This window comes from Poecilia latipinna, unplaced genomic scaffold (genome assembly GCF_001443285.1).
Source record: "Poecilia latipinna isolate Pla-1442-1.1 unplaced genomic scaffold, P_latipinna-1.0 Scaffold865, whole genome shotgun sequence".
Taxonomy (NCBI): Eukaryota; Metazoa; Chordata; class Actinopteri; order Cyprinodontiformes; family Poeciliidae; genus Poecilia; species Poecilia latipinna.
The window spans coordinates 63780-82023 of NW_015113481.1; the positions used below are offsets into that span (position 1 = coordinate 63780).

Sequence of the window (18244 nt, forward strand, 5' to 3'; positions counted from 1 at the left end):
TTTTTGTTTAGAAATGCGTTAAAAAAAACCTTTTTTTGTAAAAAAAAAAAAAAAAAGAAAAAAAAAAAAGGACTTTAAAGCACCAAAAATATTATTCTCGCTCGCAAATAAATAAACGGACGCCCCAAAGCCGAGGCCTGCTTTGGAATGTAGTAATTCCGAGTTTTTATGAATGACTGCATTCATGGCTGGCCACGCCCACAACCCCGAAAAAACACCCAGCTTTCGGAGCCGAAGCCTTCGCGGGCTCCGCTCCTTTTACCTTTTAAGGAGAACCGCCGCGTGCTGATTGGTTAAAGGAACCGAGTGGGCGTGGTTACCCAGGGAAGCACGGGGACGATATAAAAACAAGACTCAGAACGTGAAAAGACATCAAAACTCTCAAGTGATGGAGGATACCTGAGGATGAGTCTGGAATTTGGATATTATCGATGCGGGCAGAAGCTGGATGTGGGATTAAATCTTTGTGACGTAAAGTGTTTTTAAGATCAACTTGTCGTCTATGAGCATCACCTGACTGACAGCATGGGGATACAGTTGCTGTTTGCCGCGTTGGGAGTGGCGATAGTCGCGGTGGTGAGTAGTTGTAGATTGTTTTTTGTCTTTATTTCTGTTGTTTTGCTTGGTGGAGACCCTCGGTGCTGAGGATTTGTCTTCAGTAATGAAAGCTGCTGTCTCCTGCCTCAGCTTCCAGGTGGCTCAGTCAGCGCGTTACGGCAAACAAACACACACACAAAAAAAATCTAAAAATATTTCGTAAAATATATGGTTTATTTACTTTTGCATCACCATAACGCTGCAAAATTCTGGAGATGCATGAACAACTTTTCTATGCCAGTCAAAATCTAAGTTTGAGCGGGTTTTTAGCTCCAAATTGAACCTTAACACAGACAGGAGAAAGTCAGTACAGCTCATCAGATCAGCCTTATCAAAACCACAAAATCTCATTAAGTGTATCTGGTCTAGTTTCTGTTGCAAACATCTTAGTACACTTGCAATAAGACAAAACTCACAAGCTTTTCAGCAAGAAACAGCAGCTTGTTTGGAGTTAATAATTCATTAACTTTGATGAAAAACTACTAGTTCCACTCGCGGATTATTTAACTTGTAACAGGACATTTTCCCCACGTTTGTACAAGTAATTTGACCAAAAACTAGTTAGTAAGATTCTGTGTTTTTGTAGTATAACCACCTTTTTCAGTTGTGTGTTTTCTTTTTTTTTTAACCATCTCATTTTGAATGACCTAATAAAACTTTAAAGTATTCCACGATGTTGCTGCTTGCAGCAAAGCTTTATTTGTCATGGTGTCTGTGCAGGGCCAGCCCAAACTTTGTTAGGGCCTCGGGCCTAATTCATACCTCACAGTCCCGCACCACCTTGAAGGTGTGGGATATAAATTTCGTCATCTGTTCCTGCCTACTAAGATTTTTGTGAACTTAGTGGCTCTGAAAAGCAACTGTTGAGCTCCCATATAAACGGCAGCAGAACCAAACCACAGGTAACTAAAATGGTGCATTAGATTGTAATGAGAAGAAAAACAATAATGGACATTTGTTTTTAATTGATACAGTATCCAGCGATCTCTCAAGAAAAATCTGTTTGCTATAGTGGAACTGCAACTGTTGAAATTAGCTAAAAAGCAATATACATGGTGGCAAATTACTGCCAGCCTGTTTCCAAGTAAGCTACGGCTTTGATTTTTGTGGGACAATTTACAATTAGCCCACCAACAGCTTGTCACCAAAGCAACATTAAAATCATCTTATCATTTGTGCAAAGTCAATTTAACACTAGTTAGTTTAATGTATGGCAATCAGATGAGCCACTTCTGATTATTTATTAAATCAACAGCATATGAAAATTTGGGGTATTTCAAAATATGAGTGCTGCAGAGATGAGTATTTATTTAGTTTTGCTGTTGTGTCTCCTGTTCAACATTTCAATAAAATTAGTTGAGTCGGGAAGAAGGGAGTAAGTTTAATTTAGGAAATTTGAGTTACACTATGCAAAAAATGCAACTGCAATGACTTTATTTGTTGCCTTAAATTATAATTGTAAACACAACTGATACTCAGGCACAAAAAGTGGGTATGCATATGGGCGCCACTAGAAGGGGCGCCAAAACAAAATGATGGAATAATTCTTTCTAGTCAGCGTTTTCTCCATATAACATTTGGTGTTTATAATCTGTCTGCATACACCTGTGAAAGTACCACCTTGCACCAGTACTGCTGCATCATGAAGATTTTCTTAAATGTGTTTAAAACTATGGGTCAGTCAAATAGTTTAGATATTTTCTTTAAAATATAAATCTTAGAAATGTACAGTTTGAAAAGAGTTTAAAAAGAAGAAGATGCGAGGAAAGTATGAGTAGAAAACCTTGTGATAAAAATTCCAGAACTCTTGGGGGCCCCCTGCTGGTTCGAAGGCCCTAAGCAGGTTTAGTTTGTTTTTATGTGAAGTCAGCTCTGGATATGTGTGAAGGTTCATACAATTTGAAAAAAAAAAAAAAAAAATAAATAAATAAATAAATAAATAAATAAATAAATAAATAAATAAATAAATAAATAAGTAAAATGATTTGCACACTGGCTTCAGTCCTACTGTATGTCTGCAATTATACTAGAGTAATACTATCCGACAGTATTACCAGCAGAGATAAAAAAATAAACCTGAAGTTAAAGTCCTGTTGCTGTACAAAATGACTATTTATGTTTATTACCTTGGAAAATTTTTTGCGACAATTTTACACTAAAATCAGTGTGCAATACTCACTAAAAGTTGTCTGCCCTGTGTGAAAATCCCTCGACTGACAGCCTCCCCTGGAACTGCAACACTAACTGGAAGTTGTTTGTGTGGCTTGTGCATGTGTTGTTGTTTTTTTCCTGTGCATGTACACAGTGAGGTTTGGAAACAAAACAAAATGAAGGAGCGGTGAGGTGGAGGGGTGGGAGTCGGAGATCATCCCTTTCATCCCCGTAGGCTGGCTGAATGCCAAGCGGAAAGCGACAGAGGGTTACAGATACCCCTGTGGGACTCGCGACAGTGCTGACTATTCATGCCCGTGTTTAAGCCACACACACTCTCAGGAATTTCTGTGATCTGAGTAACATGAGTCAAGCCTTTTTCTCCTGTGGTCTCGTTGGTCCATCACTATGCGTAAAATGAAATGCGTTCCTCCCTCTTGCAGGTGACTGCTGACTGTCCGGTAGTGTGCGAGTGCCCCGCGGTGCCCCCGTCCTGCCCCCCTGGGATCAGTTCGGTCCCCGACGGTTGCGGCTGCTGCAAGGTGTGCGCAGCGCAACTCAACCAAGACTGCCACGAGGGACAGCCGTGCGACCACCATAAAGGACTGGAGTGCAACTACGGCAACGATGTGGGTCGCACCCACGGCATCTGCAGGGGTACGTACGTGTACCACCGAGGCGGCAGGAAGGCGTTTGGGAAGCTTTTTTTGGGCCTAGATTTTGACATAAGTAGGGGTTGACTGAGGCAATGTGTAACTTCAGGGAGGAAAATCTGACTCTCGAGCCAGGCGGGCTGGGGTCTCTCTTTGATAGGGTCTTGAGGTTTGAAGACTGTGCCACGTTTCAAAAAAACAGAGGGCCTTCATGAGCTGCGACTGAAACCTTGCCAACTCTGGGATTTATATAAGTACTTCAGTGTGTACACAAACACCCCCATGAAACACACAAACAAGCACGCACACACTGGTATTTATGTATGTGTGTTTACTGGGGGTCTGGGAGGGGGTTATTCTATCTGGGGTGTGTAGGGGGAGTCCCACTGAGGGGGGTTACATGCCAGGACATTATAAACAAGCCTAAACAGCTTTCTGGTCTAAGAATAGGGCTCGCTTCATAAATTTGGAAACAGCATCTTTCAATCTGCTTCTCATGTGCCTACATTCAGACTCCTTTCAACTATTTTACATTTTCTCATGGCACAACCGCAAACCTCAGTGCATTTTGACATTTATTGGGATTTTATGTGAAAGTAGTGCATAATTGTAAACTGAAAGAAAAAGGACATGTGGTTTTCAAGACTTTTTTTTTCTCTTTTACAAATAAAAGTCTGAAAAAGGAAGGCCAAGAAACACAGCAGTCAGAAAGTTGCAGTTTTAAGCAGCAAAAGGGATGCTAATGGACTGAGCTGATTGGATGATGGATGGGTCTAAATGTGGGGGATCATAGAACAAAACCTGTATTGTTCTATGAAAACACAACTGATAAAATCATAAACTGCAGTTTCTTGCTCTTTTAGGGAAACTGTGGTTATCTTAAAGTACTGAATAAAAGTGTTGTGCTATGACATAGGAGAGAAAGGGCAGGACTGCATACAAGGTGTTTCATCCCGGTCAGAAGTTTATTCAAACCAATGTTGAGAAACAGCTGTGGCAAAACACCCTCCCTGCTTTGGCTCTTGATGTTGCAGAAAGTGCCTCTTCAAAAGAGGAAAAGGCTCTGTCTAATCACAGGCTGGAAAGTCCAATGATTTCTTGAACAGGACATAACTCTCCTGTGTTAAAATAGGCGGCAGTACAAATGCTCCTCAGTGATGAAAATTTGCTTGGTTTTTTTTACTTGGTTTGCCTGTTACAGATTCCCTTCATCAGCAAATCAGAGCGAGTTTTCTAACTGAGCATTGCAACTCTGGTATGACATATCGGACAGGCCTGTCCTTAAAAGATAAAAGATTGTAACAAGTATCAATCCATTGTCCATACCCTCTTAACAGTAGATGTCCAAAGGTATGTGTTTTATGTCTATTCAGGTCAACCAAGCCATTTTTTGAGTATATAAAATGTTAAAATTAGGACTTATAGGTCCCTTCCAAATTTAGCCAAAACATACCGGTTGAAAATCAGACTTGCCTGGGCTATTTGATCCCTTCCAACATACTTTCATCCATACTTAGACATCAGTTAATGTCATCAACCTTTCACCATAGACTTCTCTGCCACAAATTCACATTGTTTAAAAGGCAACATCGTCTTATCAACCTCTGGAGGTGCATGCTCAATCCCGTTCAGGATGACAGAAGGATGAAACAGAGGCAGAGCTGCTAGAGTAATATAAGAGCTGGTGAATAACTTAATATGAATGTCAATTTACAAGCTTATCTGTCTTCTTGTCTCTTTTCAGCAAAAGCAGATGGTCGCTCCTGCGAATACAATGGCCGAATTTATCAAAATGGCGAAAACTTCCATGCAGGGTGCAAGCACCAGTGTACCTGCATTGACGGAGCCGTAGGCTGCATGTCCCTTTGCCCCAGCCATGTGCCTCTGGCTTCTCCTTCCTGTCCGGCCCCCAAGCTAGTGAAGGTGCCAGGCCAGTGCTGCCTCAGCATCGACTGCCATAAGGGAACCACTGTTGTGCCCCCGGTTCACCGCCGACCCCCACCTCCTGCTCGCCTACCGTATCCCTTTATCCCCTACCCGATCTATCCATTCTCCAAGCCTTATGCAAAACCTTACCGGAAGCTGTATCCTTACAAACCCAAAAAGGAGAAAGGCATCTTGGGCAATGAACTCTTGGAAGTGCGCCGCAAATGGGACAAACCACATGGAAATAAGGACCTGATGGGTAAGACATTGCATCACACCATCACCCTGGAGTGGCGTCTGCTTCCACTACTCAGTCCTGCATCATGTTTATGTTTTTAGCCATTTTTGCCTCTTGACGCACAGACTGCGTCAGTGAGGGCCTTTAACGCTTCATCTGTGCTGGTGTGTTAGTGTTTATGTGAGGGTTGTTTTCCACTGGCCCCTTGCACACCAGAGGTGCTCTCCCCTCTCACACAGCACATACCTCTGTCACGCAGCTCTCCCCTCTCTGTATGTGTCAGTGTTGCCTGTTCCATGAATAAGGCTACTGTACCTTTCAACCATGAATTTCTACTTTCCCCTACTTCTCTTGATGGCCACTTTCGTCCCACTATAATTTGTTGCTGATCCCACCGTTCTGTGTCAAAATGTCAGCGTACCCATTGTTCAATTGTATTCACTTGTCTTCTCTTCCATTTTTTCTAGTCTGGAGTAAGACGAGAGGTCAGTGTGTGGTTCAGACCACCTCCTGGTCACAGTGTTCCCGGACCTGTGGGATGGGGGTTTCCTCTCGCGTTACCAACGACAATGTCCGGTGTAATCTGGTCAAGGAGACACGCTTATGCAACATTCGGCCCTGCAGCTCTATGTCTATCCCTGTGAAGGTGAGGAATGTATTTGGAGTCTCCTCTTAAAAGTCATCAAAGGTTATGTCTAGATTAAAGAAACAGTTGCTCTTATGGGGTCGTTGGTGTTAGTTTTATTGCCCATGTACTATTCATTACCTTTAAAATTCAACAGAAGAGCATTTCATATAGGCCTGGGGTATAAGACCCATGGTCTAGATATTTTCTCTTTTCCCACATCTTTCCATCGTTCAAGAGACTTAGTGAGAGGAGGATACTTTAATAGTCTATCACAGAGCAACACAGTGACATACAGCACATGCAACATGCACATGCCAAATCTAGGGGTATTTTACAGGGACAAATTGATTTCAGGTGGTGCAAGGAAACAGGAGTGTCCTGAATAAAATCACTCCACACAGAGAGACCATACAAAAGATTCCTTGGACTTTATTTTCATCAGTCATTTCACTTGATTTTGTTGTCCATTTTAATTAAGATGGACTTGTTTATAAAGATATAAACTTTAGAACTTCTTTGTTCTAAAACACATGCATATCAACTGCATCTGTTGAATGTTGTGAAATCTCTTGAGCTCTGGAGCTGACTGACAGCTGCCCTTGTAATTTGGAGCTTGCTGTTTCGCCCACTGTGTTGCTCTCTCGCGCTTTGTACATGGCGCTATCTGGACCATTCCATCTCCGGCAACAACCCACTTCTGAGCCTGAAGGGCTGCTGCGCACCTGTTTTCACCGAACCCTCCAGGCTTTTGTCGAGCTGCCGTGGGAGTTAATGTGTACCAGTGTCGACCCTTAACCATCGCTGGCATGCTAATCTCTCTTGGCAATAATCTGTTGTTCTGACCTTGATTTTGTTTTTGCACATCTCTGCAGTTAACTGCCTTCACCTTGTTTTTCATGTCTGCAGTGATGACTAAAGAGTGACGTAACTCCACACAAATATGAATTATCTCCTTCTTTTTGGTGTAAATGCTAACAATAAAAGATAGATTCCTTCGGTAGGACTCTTAAAATAATCCAATCTGTCAAGATTATCACATTTCACAACAAAAACTAGACCAATGCCACAATTAAAGGAGTTTTCATACCTGACAGTCCAGTAGACTCGATTTCATTGGGGACCAAAATTGCAACATTTACTACATTTTCAGGTGCTACTGTTCTCTTTCACATTACATTGTGTCAAACAAACAAACCAAATCCCTGTTTACTCCCTTGCCTGTGGTGGCGCTGCACCAAGATACTAAAGGAAGCAACACGCCAAATGTAAAGTGTCAGATTTTAGCAGGTGTAGGATTTCTCTTTTGTCTTTGGTAAAAGACTACTTATCCCTCTAGCTCTAGACACAACTGTTTGTTTTGGTTATATTTACCCACAATGCCCTCCGCTTGGCATCCACATATGCATTCAAACTGTCCTAGAATTCATTTTAATAAATCTTTTTGGTCGATTGCACATTCACACCTCCACAAACAAACCGAACTTTCTAAGCAAATGAACAAGAGTTTGATTAAAGCAGATTATACAGCGCTAGTATAAATGCATCCTAAAGTGGCTTTGGATCAGTAGGAAGTTAGCATTCTGGTAATCTACCAGGCTTTAGGCTTCTGGTTAGCCAAATGACTCTTAGTGTAAAAAGGTTTTGAGTGGTTGGTATGACCAGACTAGTTCTAATTAAGTTCTGTCCATATACTGTAACTTTTGCTTTGATATTAAAGTCATTACTGAATGACTTTGGCTAGTTTCTGAGTTATTGCCAAGCACTGCTTTGATGCTAACATTTCTTTAAGGATGGTGTTGCATTGGACTGCCACAGTCATGTTTATATCTTTATATCCATCCTGGCCTTTCTTGCTTGTGTTCAGTAGTTACTTTATTCCCACTGGCATAAGGTTTATTCTTTGCAACAAAAAAAATAGTTCTAATGTGTACCAGTGTCTGGAGAATTGTGCTTCACTGAATATCAAATAACTCATTTCATGGACATAGAATCTCAGTCTTTGAAAGGTATCTAACTTACTCCTCTTTCCCAATCCACAGAAAGGAAGGAAGTGCTCACGTACACACAAGGCCCCAGAGCCGCATCGCTTGTCCTACGCCGGCTGCAGGAGCACTCGCTTGTACAGACCCAACTACTGCGGGGTGTGCAGGGACGGCCGCTGCTGCTCCCCTCGTCGCACGCGCACAGCCAGCGTGACTTTCGCCTGCCCTGACGGGGACCTTTTCAGCAGATCCGTCATGTTCATCCAGTCCTGCAAGTGCAGCGATGAGTGCAACCATCTGAACGACGCGGCGATGCCCCCACAACTCTGGCTCTACGGAGACGTTCACAAATTCAAGGACTAGTTGTTGTTGCCCCCGCCTTGCCTGCATTCCTCCATAACAGCGTAAATTGCCACCCATTAGTGATACTTTTTATAGAGCAGCTGTTCCTAGTGTAGCTATTGAATAGATGCAGGCAATGATCACAGATGAGGAGATGTTTTTTCTGGAGGAGAATGTTCTGCCTTTCTCGGAATGTTCCATGAACTGTGGCACTTCAGCCAAGGAGAAAGGAGCAAGCGTGGAGACAAACTCTTAAGGATGGCCATCATTTCTTGCTACTCTAGGTGTTGCTAACTTATAGAAAACTGGTTTCATGGTTGATATGAAAGGAAATCTGAAACAAGGACTTTAGTGGATGACTTGACAAGACTTTAATGGCAATTGCAAAAGGTTGCGGTTTGTCTCGCAATGGTATTTATTCCTTGATATTTATTCAAGAGACAGACATGTTGAAACTTTGGCATGCCACTGGGATAAGAGATTTTTTCTTGGAGCCTCTCTGTGGCTGAAATCCACGGACAGCTGTCAGTCACAAGCAGGAGAGGGAGACTGGTCCATGACGGCCAGAAACCAGCATCCGAAGACCGATGACCAAGAATGCCAGGGGGAGAAGAGAAAAAAAAAAAAAAAAAAAAGACAAGCTAAACCTGATGGGTTTAGTATTCGTACACTCCGAGGAAATATGTCAAAGGTTGTTTATACAGCTGGACTCATCTCCTGCCTTTGCCTTCACAAGAAACTGAGACATTTAGCAAGCACCAGAAGAACAAGCCTGGGATTCTGGCGTCGAGCAGTCGACCACCTAATTCTGTGCAAATTACAATCTTTCAGGGGAAAATCAGCCCCTCTCTGGTTTTTGCTATAAAAATAAAATCTAAAAGCTGCGTGTGTGATGAGGTAAACATGCAATTTGTGGAACCGCGCTACTGCCTAATCTGGCCTGTAATTGAGCAGCACGCAATGTGACTGAAACAAAACAAGAAGCCGTGTCTTTTCATGTTAAAGAGGTGTCTGTTTCCTCAAACTGCTGACTTTGCAGTCGAGTCAGAAATAAGTTTTCCGTTGGGTGCAAAACCCTGGAACTATAAGGACTCTCAAAGAGAGACTGATTCTAGGTGGGCACTGTATATTCTTCGATTTATATACAACTGGGAAACAAAAGCATCACCCTTAACTATTGCTTGGATTAGTTTGTGCACCTTATGTCGACTTTTATACAATGTCTCAGTGTCAAGTGTGAATACAAGGCAGACATGTCCAAGTCATTATCTTGTACCACTGCAGGTGTTGTAGTTTTTATTTTTATCCTTGCTATCTGCCCATGTAGATGCTGTGGTTTTGTCATTTTGACTAGTTCCAAGAGACACTGTAGAGCAGCTATGTACAGATGAATTTGTAACTTTGTAGTTCTACCTGCTGTATAAGGGCCCCTTATTCTGTTGAGTTAGTTCATGTGTAGTTTAAACACTGAACTCTGAACCTGGGTTCAGGTTCCTGATGAGAATACCATACCAATTTGAGAGCATTTCAAAAAATGTCTAAAGCAATACTGTTTTATATCGTGGAAGGAGGGTTTACCCAAAGATTGGTTTTGAAGTGATAACTTTAAAAAAAAAATTTACAAATAAAGAAACTTTTACCCTTACTGTGTTGAAGTTTTAAATAAAAACACAGCCGTTAGCCAGTGAAGCAATATAATTAATTTCCTCTTGACAATTCGGTCAAGGCTGCAGTTATCCCTGTTGTGGGTGTACCTTTTTTTCTACCACACTTTTTCCTTCCACTTAACTTTCTATGAATATGCTTGGCTGTAGCACTCTTTCTCATAACTGTGTCCTGACTCAGAATCCTTTTAGAGGCTCAAGAAACCTTGGCAGGTGTTTCCAATATTTTTCCCCACCATGTTTCTTAATACTTTTTGAGGTATGAACTCTTGGCTTTTTATTATCCTTAACCAAAATCACCCAAATTCACAACCCAAAGGCATGAAATATTTCACTCCATGTAAAATTCTAGTTCCTTTTGAACATTTTCTGAGCTGTAATTTTAAGTTAAATACTAGCTACAGCATGATACGGCCCATAATCCCAGTATTCCGTTCACACGCTATTTTGGTTGGTGTACCAGCATCAACATTAAAAAAAGGTGTCAAACTCATTAAAAAGAATAAACAAAATAGGAGTTTTAATTTCTGTAAAATGTAAGAAAAGTGGTCTTCTATTTCCATGTTGTGAGCAAGCGAGACTTTAGTTATGGGTGTCAAGGTAAATAAACTATATTGATAATAGCTAAACTACCTAGCTTAGCTATTGTTCTGTAGTGTTGGCCAAAATGTCTTTTTTCCCCTAAAATACAGATTTAACTGTTTAGAAGTATTTTAACTCATAATGTGAAAACTACAAATACCATTATCTTTTAGTAAGGTAACTTCTGTAAAAAGGTAATATCAAGTAAAATTGACTTTTTTTGAGCCCTACGCCATGTTGTCATTCCCTCATCAAAAACATACGCGGAGTGTCGCCTTGAATCTTCTGTACGCGTTTGAGAAATCCTTTAATCTCCCATGGCAACCATTCAGGTGTGCTGAACACCTCGGTGGACGTAGCACCGTTTCCAAGCTTCAGCCTCAGACAGGACCAATGTCTTCAGTTATATTTGATATATACGGCATTTCTTTTTATATAACTGAAGGCAAGTTACTGAAGTTACTTAATTGTGCTGTAAAATTATATGTGGCTGGAAAACAAATACTGCCCCTTAAAAATCTACAGAAAAAACGCTGTTCAATTCAAAACATTCACTATAAAATAAATTGTTACTCGTATCAAAGATTCTAGTGGTAGTTGTAGATGCTGATGGTTGTGGGTAAAAAGGATCTGTTTTAACTACAGCACCTAAATTTAGTGAGTTCCTTTATGTAGCAATGTACCAACTATAACTCAATCTGCTGAAATATTGTAGCAGCAGTAGGAATTTGGTTTGTACTAAAGAAATTAAAAACTGTTTTACATTTTCATATCAATTCTGCTACACCATCACTCTACGTGTTGCCAAGATCATTCCCAGCTGCTAGTATGGTTTATAAGTCAGTTTCAAGCAGCCACTTTTCTCATTCGTTTGTTCCAATTTATTTTTATGTTTACACACCAAAGTACTACGACATACATAGTGAGAATCAGCGTTTTGAGGGGGTACACTGCCTAAACTTAGCCAAAATCTGCCATTTCACCACTAGGATTCTACTTGTTGACTTAATATATAGAAGGCATTCCATTAGAAAGTCGTGGAAAGAGCTGCCACATGAGCCAAATCAGTCGGTTTACTCAAATCTAAAGACCGCTGACCTTTAGCATTGAAGATATAAAACCCTACAATACAAATCTAGGCTTCGGGAAAAGCAAAATAAAAAAAATAAAATAAAAAAAAGCAAGACAGCTCCAAGTTACTCCTCAAGTCTATTAAGGTTTACCTCAACAGCGCAATAAAACAATGCAGACAACAGTCTTAATGAGAGAGCACAATAAAAATGGCATTTTATAAAAAGTTTTAATTGAGGCAAAACAAAAAAAATAAAAGAAACCATAAAAGAAATTAAAATCAAACCCCCCTGTCCCATAAACTGACAATAAAAATAAAGGTTTTTGTGAACAAACGTGCAGAGCTTTCAAATCAACAACGAAGTACATCTACTTCCAAATAAAAAGACTGGATCCACGAAGAGGAGACTTCTGTTAGTCTGGAGGGGTGGGGGCTCATCTTGACTGCTCGACTGGGCAAAGGAGAGATGCATCAGACATCCGCAGACTTCTAAAATGCAATAAACACCTTTAGGCTGAGCTGTGGTGAGAACTTACTGTAAGAGGAGATGTCGATCTCATCCGGCAGCTCAGCCACGTTGACTTCAAAGCGGTCCTGCACGTCGTTCAGAATCTTGGCGTCAGTTTCATCTGACACGAAGGTTATGGCCAGGCCTTTGGTTCCGAACCGACCGGCACGGGCAACCTAATCGTTAAATCCAAAATCCAGTAGAACACCTTAAGTACGCTCCCAAATATCCAAACTGAAAAGAAAGTCTTGGAATGTTTCGAAATGGCCGAGAGAGAGAAGAGGAAGGAAGGAAAGAAGGAAGGGGAAGGAAGGAAGGAAGGCTGGTTTCTCACCCTGTGCAAATAGGTGTCTGAGTCTTCGGGCATGTCGTAGTTGAAGACGATGTTCACCCTCTCGATGTCCATCCCTCGGCCAAATAGGTTGGTCGCCACCAAGATCCGTCTCTGGAAGTCCTTGAACTGCTGGTAGCGAGAGAGTCTGGGAGGAGAGCAGCAACAAAAGTGTTAACGTCCTGCTTAGGGCTGCAAATAACAATTATTGTGTTGATTATTTTATCCATTTGTCGGGTAAAAAAAATGGACACATTTTGCAAATTTTTCATTTAACCATTTGCACCTTTTTTTTTAAACAGCATTTGAAATGTATGTAAAAAAAATTATTCAATTCCTTTTTCGAATAAGAAAATAAAATGGCAACAACAGTATTTCGTGTCTACTTTTGGATTAATAATTGCATAACAAAAGGTATCATATCAAACATGAAACCGGTGTTTATTTTACAGAATTTGAACTAAGCGTTGCTAAAATAACTGAGGAGTTCTGTGTGAACCACATTTATAGACAGAGATGATTTTTTTCCCCATTTTAAATACAAAATATCTGTTCTTTGTACAGTGCTGGCTTCATAAACACTCCTACTGTGTTGTTCCTCCAGCAGGTGGCCATTTCTTTGGTTTATATTCTCCAGTTAATGATTAATCGATTACTAAACTAGTTGAATTGCTCGTTTCAGCTTTAGTGTAAGATGCCTTCTGCTCCCATGAACACATTTAGCTGCTCCAGGCTTGTGTGTTTATCGGTGTGTGAGCAGAGCGATGAGCTTTCTCGGGGTCTCACCTTTCCTCCTGAACCATTGCTCTGTGGATGGCGATGGCGGGGAAGTTCTGCTCCACCAGCAGCTGAGACAGAGCGATGCAGCGCTGCACAGACTTGACAAAGATCACCACCTAGAGGCAAAGCGTAGGAACTTAGCGGCACGACACCAGGCTACAAACGTGGGTAGGTTTAAAGGGGACATTTGAATATCTGTGAAACAGATCAATTTTCTGTGTCGCTCATTTCTGAAAATGAAACTCGGAATTGTATAGATTTATGACAGAGTGAAATATTTTAAGCCGTTATGGCTAACATAATGAAAACCCAAAATTCAGTCTCAGAAAATTACAATGTTGCTTAAGATAAATAATATACAGCACTCTGAATAACCAGCTTTGGTAGCAAAGACCTTTTGTCACATAACCTCCTTGTGGAGGATGTGAAGGACGTCTGACCGCATCCTACTAATCCAGACTGAGATCATCAATATAGTTCTCTGACATCCTGAATTAGGGGTTTTCATTATCTGCAATAGAACAGAAGGTTTTAAATATGTTTGCTTTCTGTAACAAATCTATACTAAATAGGAGTTTAAGTTTCTGAAACAAGTGACAAAAAAAAAAAAAACCTTAAACCATTCCTCCATCCTTTAGTGTTTTTGCTGTTTAACTTGAGGAGCTCCATGACGACGACGTGTCAGAAAGTGTCTGGCCCGTAGATTTACCTGGTTGAACTCCAAGACGTCCAGCAGGTCAAAGAGCTTGCGGTTTTTCTCGCTGTCCTTCAGTTTACAGTAGTACTGCTGCAGACCATGCAGCGTAAGTTTGGTCTCGTCGTCCACAAACACTTCCATCGGCTGCAGGGGAAACATGGATGAAAATGAAACATGTTACAAACAGCAGCCTCTAGTGAATTTACTCCTTTTTATTTGTATTTTGCTTTCCTTATATCTGAATAAAACTTACAGCGCTCATTTTAATTTATCATGCGATTAATGGATAAAATGCTTATTGTGACAGGCTGAAGTTCCCCAAATACCCCAAACTTGACAGAATGTGAAAAAGTTAGGAGTTTTTCTTACGTCCTGCATGAATTTGCGGCAGACTGGCCGGATCTCCTTACTCAGTGTGGCGCTGAACATCATGACCTGCTTCTCATGAGGGGTGATCCTGAAGATGTCCTGCACGTCACGCCTCATGTCTGCGGGGGGGAAGAAAAGGAAAGAAAACCATAAACGCACTCGCCTTTAGCTTCAAACAGCCGGCGACAAGTGGGAAGACGTACCGAGCGCCTCCAGCATCTTGTCGCATTCGTCCAGGACGAAATGCTTAACGTTCTTCAGACTCAGGGTCTTGTTGCGGATCAGAGCCAGGGTCCGCCCGGGGGTCCCGACCACGATATGAGGGCAGTTCTTCTTCAGGGTGTCCTCGTCCTTCTTGATGGCCAGGCCGCCGAAGAACACGGCGCACTTCACGCTGGGCATGTACTTGGAGAAGCGCTCGTACTCTTTGCTGATCTGGAAGGCCAGCTCTCGTGTGTGGCACATGACTAACACAGAGACCTGGAGGGAGTGAGGCGCCGTGGAAGACGAACCAGTTATTTCCCCAAACAGATGGAAACATCCATTTTTGACTAAGAAAAAGACTCATTTAAAATTTAAGTCATCAATTAATCGATCGATTATTCTGACAATTGATTAATCGGATTACATCTATATACGGTCCTGTCACGATAAATTGTCAGACGTTATTGCGATAAACGATAATATTGTTTTGAGACCATTTTCAAGTAATATAATGGTAATGGTATAATATTGCAAGAATACATTGTAAAAAAAAAATCATTAAACTTTAAAATCTAATGAACATTTAACAAAAGCACTGGAAGACACTAAATATAAAAAATAAATAAATAAACAAAACAACAAACAAAATAATTTATGGAGTCTCTAAACAGCTGTTGAGACTAAAACACCAGACTGAAGATTTTTATCACCCAGTTTTCGGTAGAAAGAGAAAAACAAATCATGTAAATGAATATTACTGAGTTTGTTTTAAATGATCATGGACATAATTATGTCTATTATAGGAGAGCACAAGTAAATCTGCCTCAATTGTCTTAATATTGGAAGATCGCGATCAATCCTTCAGCAATAAACAGTTGTGTGATTCAATAACTTTTTATCAATCAAATCAAGGCAGAGTTTATTTGTATACTGCCAATTTTAGCCAACATGAAAAGATGATCAATATCATTTAACGTTAGAAGTACTCATGTTTTGCAGCCAGCATCGGTTTCATACATATTTTTTCTTCCACAAACGGCCCTCTGACGACATCTATGATCTTTGTGTGGCCCAAAACTAAAATGAGTTCTTTACAGTTTGCCAAATCCGACCCAAACCGCTGCGGTCTGCTAAGCGACCCACCTGTCCGTCGACGGGCTCAATCTGTTGCAATGTGGCCAGGACAAACACGGCCGTCTTGCCCATACCAGACTTGGCTTGGCACAGGATGTCCATGCCGAGGATAGCCTGAGGGATGCACTCATGCTGGACTGAAAACAGAAACATTAAAAAGATACTTTAAAAAAAAATATAATAATAATAATAAAGAATCAAAAGAAAAAATACTTCAGCAGCATATCCATTGAAAAATATTTTCCTTGAATGATAAAGCAGGTGCAAACAAACAAGCCTAGCCAGAAATTCCACATCTATAAAATACTAGGGTGTGTAATTTCTACTATACTGTCCAGCTGTAAAATGTATGAGTCACTAGATCTGCCTTTTTCCCCTCACTGAAGCAGCAAGGAAGAAATAAATCTCCAAAAATAAGAGAAATCAACTCTTAGTAATTACTTTTTTTAATAATACAAGTTTAATAACCACTTCCAAGGTTTAATTCATGTTATTAATGCAGAATGACATTTATCTGCCCATAATAATAATAACAAACAATAAAAACAGCATGATGCTGCCACCACCATGTTTTAAGATTTCTTCAGGGTAGGCAGTTATCACTCCATTCTGCAGGAGCATGCATCAGCAGCTCTAATCCAATTCAGCAGCAATAACAAGGGAAATGTCCTATAATCATAAGTCTGATATAAATATGGTTGTTTAGAAAAGGTGTCTGATGGTTATTAAATGAGATTATAGAATCAGGTGGAGGGTGGAAAGAAAAGATAAAATGTCTATGTTATTACTGCCGGAAAAACTCTGGTTAGTCAGAAACTAGCATCTTACTGTAGAAACTTTACACAGTGGAAGTGGCATTTCTAACTGCATTTTAACAAAATGTCTTTATACTTTGACAAGTTTTAAGTATAAAAATCATCCTGGGTATGTATTCTAATATTTAAACCCTATTCTCCACTCGGATTCAGTCATATCAAAATTTTATATAAAAGAATCAAGCAAAAATGGAAAAAATTAAATAAAAATAAGTCTGAATAACTAAAATAGCTGGAGGAAGTTTGACTTCATTTTGCCACTGCAGTATTTTATAATAATAATAATAAAAACATGAAATGTCCTTCTACAATTGCGTGACCTTTACCTTCAGACGGATGCTCGAAACCACAGTCTATGATGGCCCGGAGGAGCTCCGGCTTCAGGAGGAAGTCCCTGAAGCCGGAGCTGTGGATGGAAACGTAAGACCCCTTCACCTCCTTCTTCCCCGCTGGGGTTGCGCTCTCCGGGGCTCCTTGTGGCTCATCATCCTCCTCATAATCGAGCAGCTCGTTGTCAACGTCATTCTCAGCCATTATACGTGATTATGTGTTTTACTGGTAAACACAAACAAAACATTACTTATGGAAGTTTTCATTATAAAGTACGTCGTTTAATATGTGTTGTGGTTCCGTAAAAGATCCCGAATTCGCCCACGCTCAATGCAAAGCAGACCTTGAATGAGAAACCATTTGTATTGTCTTAGCCCGGCACGCTATTCAAAACATACTGGTATAAAGTCGACGTTTACTAGCTGATTCTGCTTGAGGTTTTTACAACCAACAGCAGTAGTTGTTGGAGTTTGCGCAAAAAGCGTACTTCGAACGAAATCTGCATGCGAGAAAAAAAAAGAAAAAACACACAAATGGGTCAGACAGCGCGTCGTTTTAACTGTTAGCTTCTGAATGCTAACCACAATGAAAATCTATTGTGTTGCATAACCATTGCTAACTTAGCGTGTTGTACAGTTTAAAATGGACTTCTGCTACCATGCTCTACATATAAGACGTTTATTACTTGAAGTTCAATTTAGAGGTAAACACAGAAGCTAAATTTCAACAAAAACAGCAGAATTGACCAGGCGTTGGAGAAGCTAAGCTAAAATGCTAAGCTACAGCGCTCTAGCGTCAACGGCCGGGTTAAGCCAACAACGATTTCAATTTAACACGGGCTTCCTCCTGACAAAATCTAAATACATACAATTAAAACGTGAACGTTTAACCATACACTAACCTTGTAAACACTAGGAACTGTAATAATTAAGCTCTATATGGAGCTAATACCTGTACGAGGTTAGCGCTGAAATCCACCGGATCAAAACCGCATGGAGAGGCCTCAGTCGGTTTATACAGGCAACCGGAAGTTCCGCATACGGCTGCAAAAACCTCTATTTTATTGGTGGGTTTGTTCAAATGCGGCCAGCGATTGGAGGAAAGGTGTGTCACAGTTCTCTGCGGTCCGAAAAAGCGGGATCGAGCGACGACGCGTTCGGTGTACGGTTGCTCATAAGGGACATTAACTAGCTGTATATAATTACACGTTTACGCTTTTAGGCAAGTACAATGAAGTGATC

General features: G+C 40.7%; 2 protein-coding genes across 2 annotated transcripts; one reads left to right on the top strand and one right to left on the bottom strand.

The window, feature by feature from the left end:
- Positions 1 to 100: 100 nt before the first annotated feature.
- Positions 101 to 9781, top strand: LOC106957016 (protein CYR61). Its single transcript, XM_015048182.1, has 5 exons — positions 101 to 576; positions 3192 to 3405; positions 5146 to 5586; positions 6033 to 6211; positions 8233 to 9781. The coding sequence occupies exons 1-5, from the start codon at positions 526 to 528 to the stop codon at positions 8536 to 8538; spliced, it is 1191 nt and encodes a 396-aa protein (XP_014903668.1). The 5' UTR covers positions 101 to 525; the 3' UTR covers positions 8539 to 9781.
- A 1845-nt stretch (positions 9782 to 11626) lies between these two features.
- ddx39ab (DEAD (Asp-Glu-Ala-Asp) box polypeptide 39Ab) lies at positions 11627 to 18063 on the bottom strand. Its single transcript, XM_015048181.1, has 10 exons — positions 17955 to 18063; positions 17000 to 17228; positions 15868 to 15995; positions 14724 to 15000; positions 14521 to 14639; positions 14164 to 14295; positions 13461 to 13570; positions 12678 to 12822; positions 12372 to 12519; positions 11627 to 12286 (listed from the first exon to the last, which is right to left on the bottom strand). The coding sequence occupies exons 2-10, from the start codon at positions 17205 to 17207 to the stop codon at positions 12270 to 12272; spliced, it is 1284 nt and encodes a 427-aa protein (XP_014903667.1). The 5' UTR covers positions 17208 to 17228; positions 17955 to 18063; the 3' UTR covers positions 11627 to 12269.
- Between the last annotated feature and the right edge of the window lie 181 nt (positions 18064 to 18244).

Coding starts and splice junctions, on each gene's coding strand:
- LOC106957016 (XM_015048182.1), top strand. CDS start 526: ATGGGGATACAGTTGCTGTTTGCCGCGTTGGGAGTGGCGATAGTCGCG. Junction 577..3,191: donor GAGTGGCGATAGTCGCGGTG/GTGAGTAGTTGT, acceptor TCCCTCTTGCAG/GTGACTGCTGACTGTCCGGT. Junction 5,587..6,032: donor TGGAAATAAGGACCTGATGG/GTAAGACATTGC, acceptor CATTTTTTCTAG/TCTGGAGTAAGACGAGAGGT.
- ddx39ab (XM_015048181.1), bottom strand. CDS start 17,207: ATGGCTGAGAATGACGTTGACAACGAGCTGCTCGATTATGAGGAGGAT. Junction 15,001..15,867: donor TTGAGCCCGTCGACGGACAG/GTGGGTCGCTTA, acceptor CACTCCCTCCAG/GTCTCTGTGTTAGTCATGTG. Junction 14,296..14,520: donor GCCGCAAATTCATGCAGGAC/GTAAGAAAAACT, acceptor TTTCCCCTGCAG/CCGATGGAAGTGTTTGTGGA.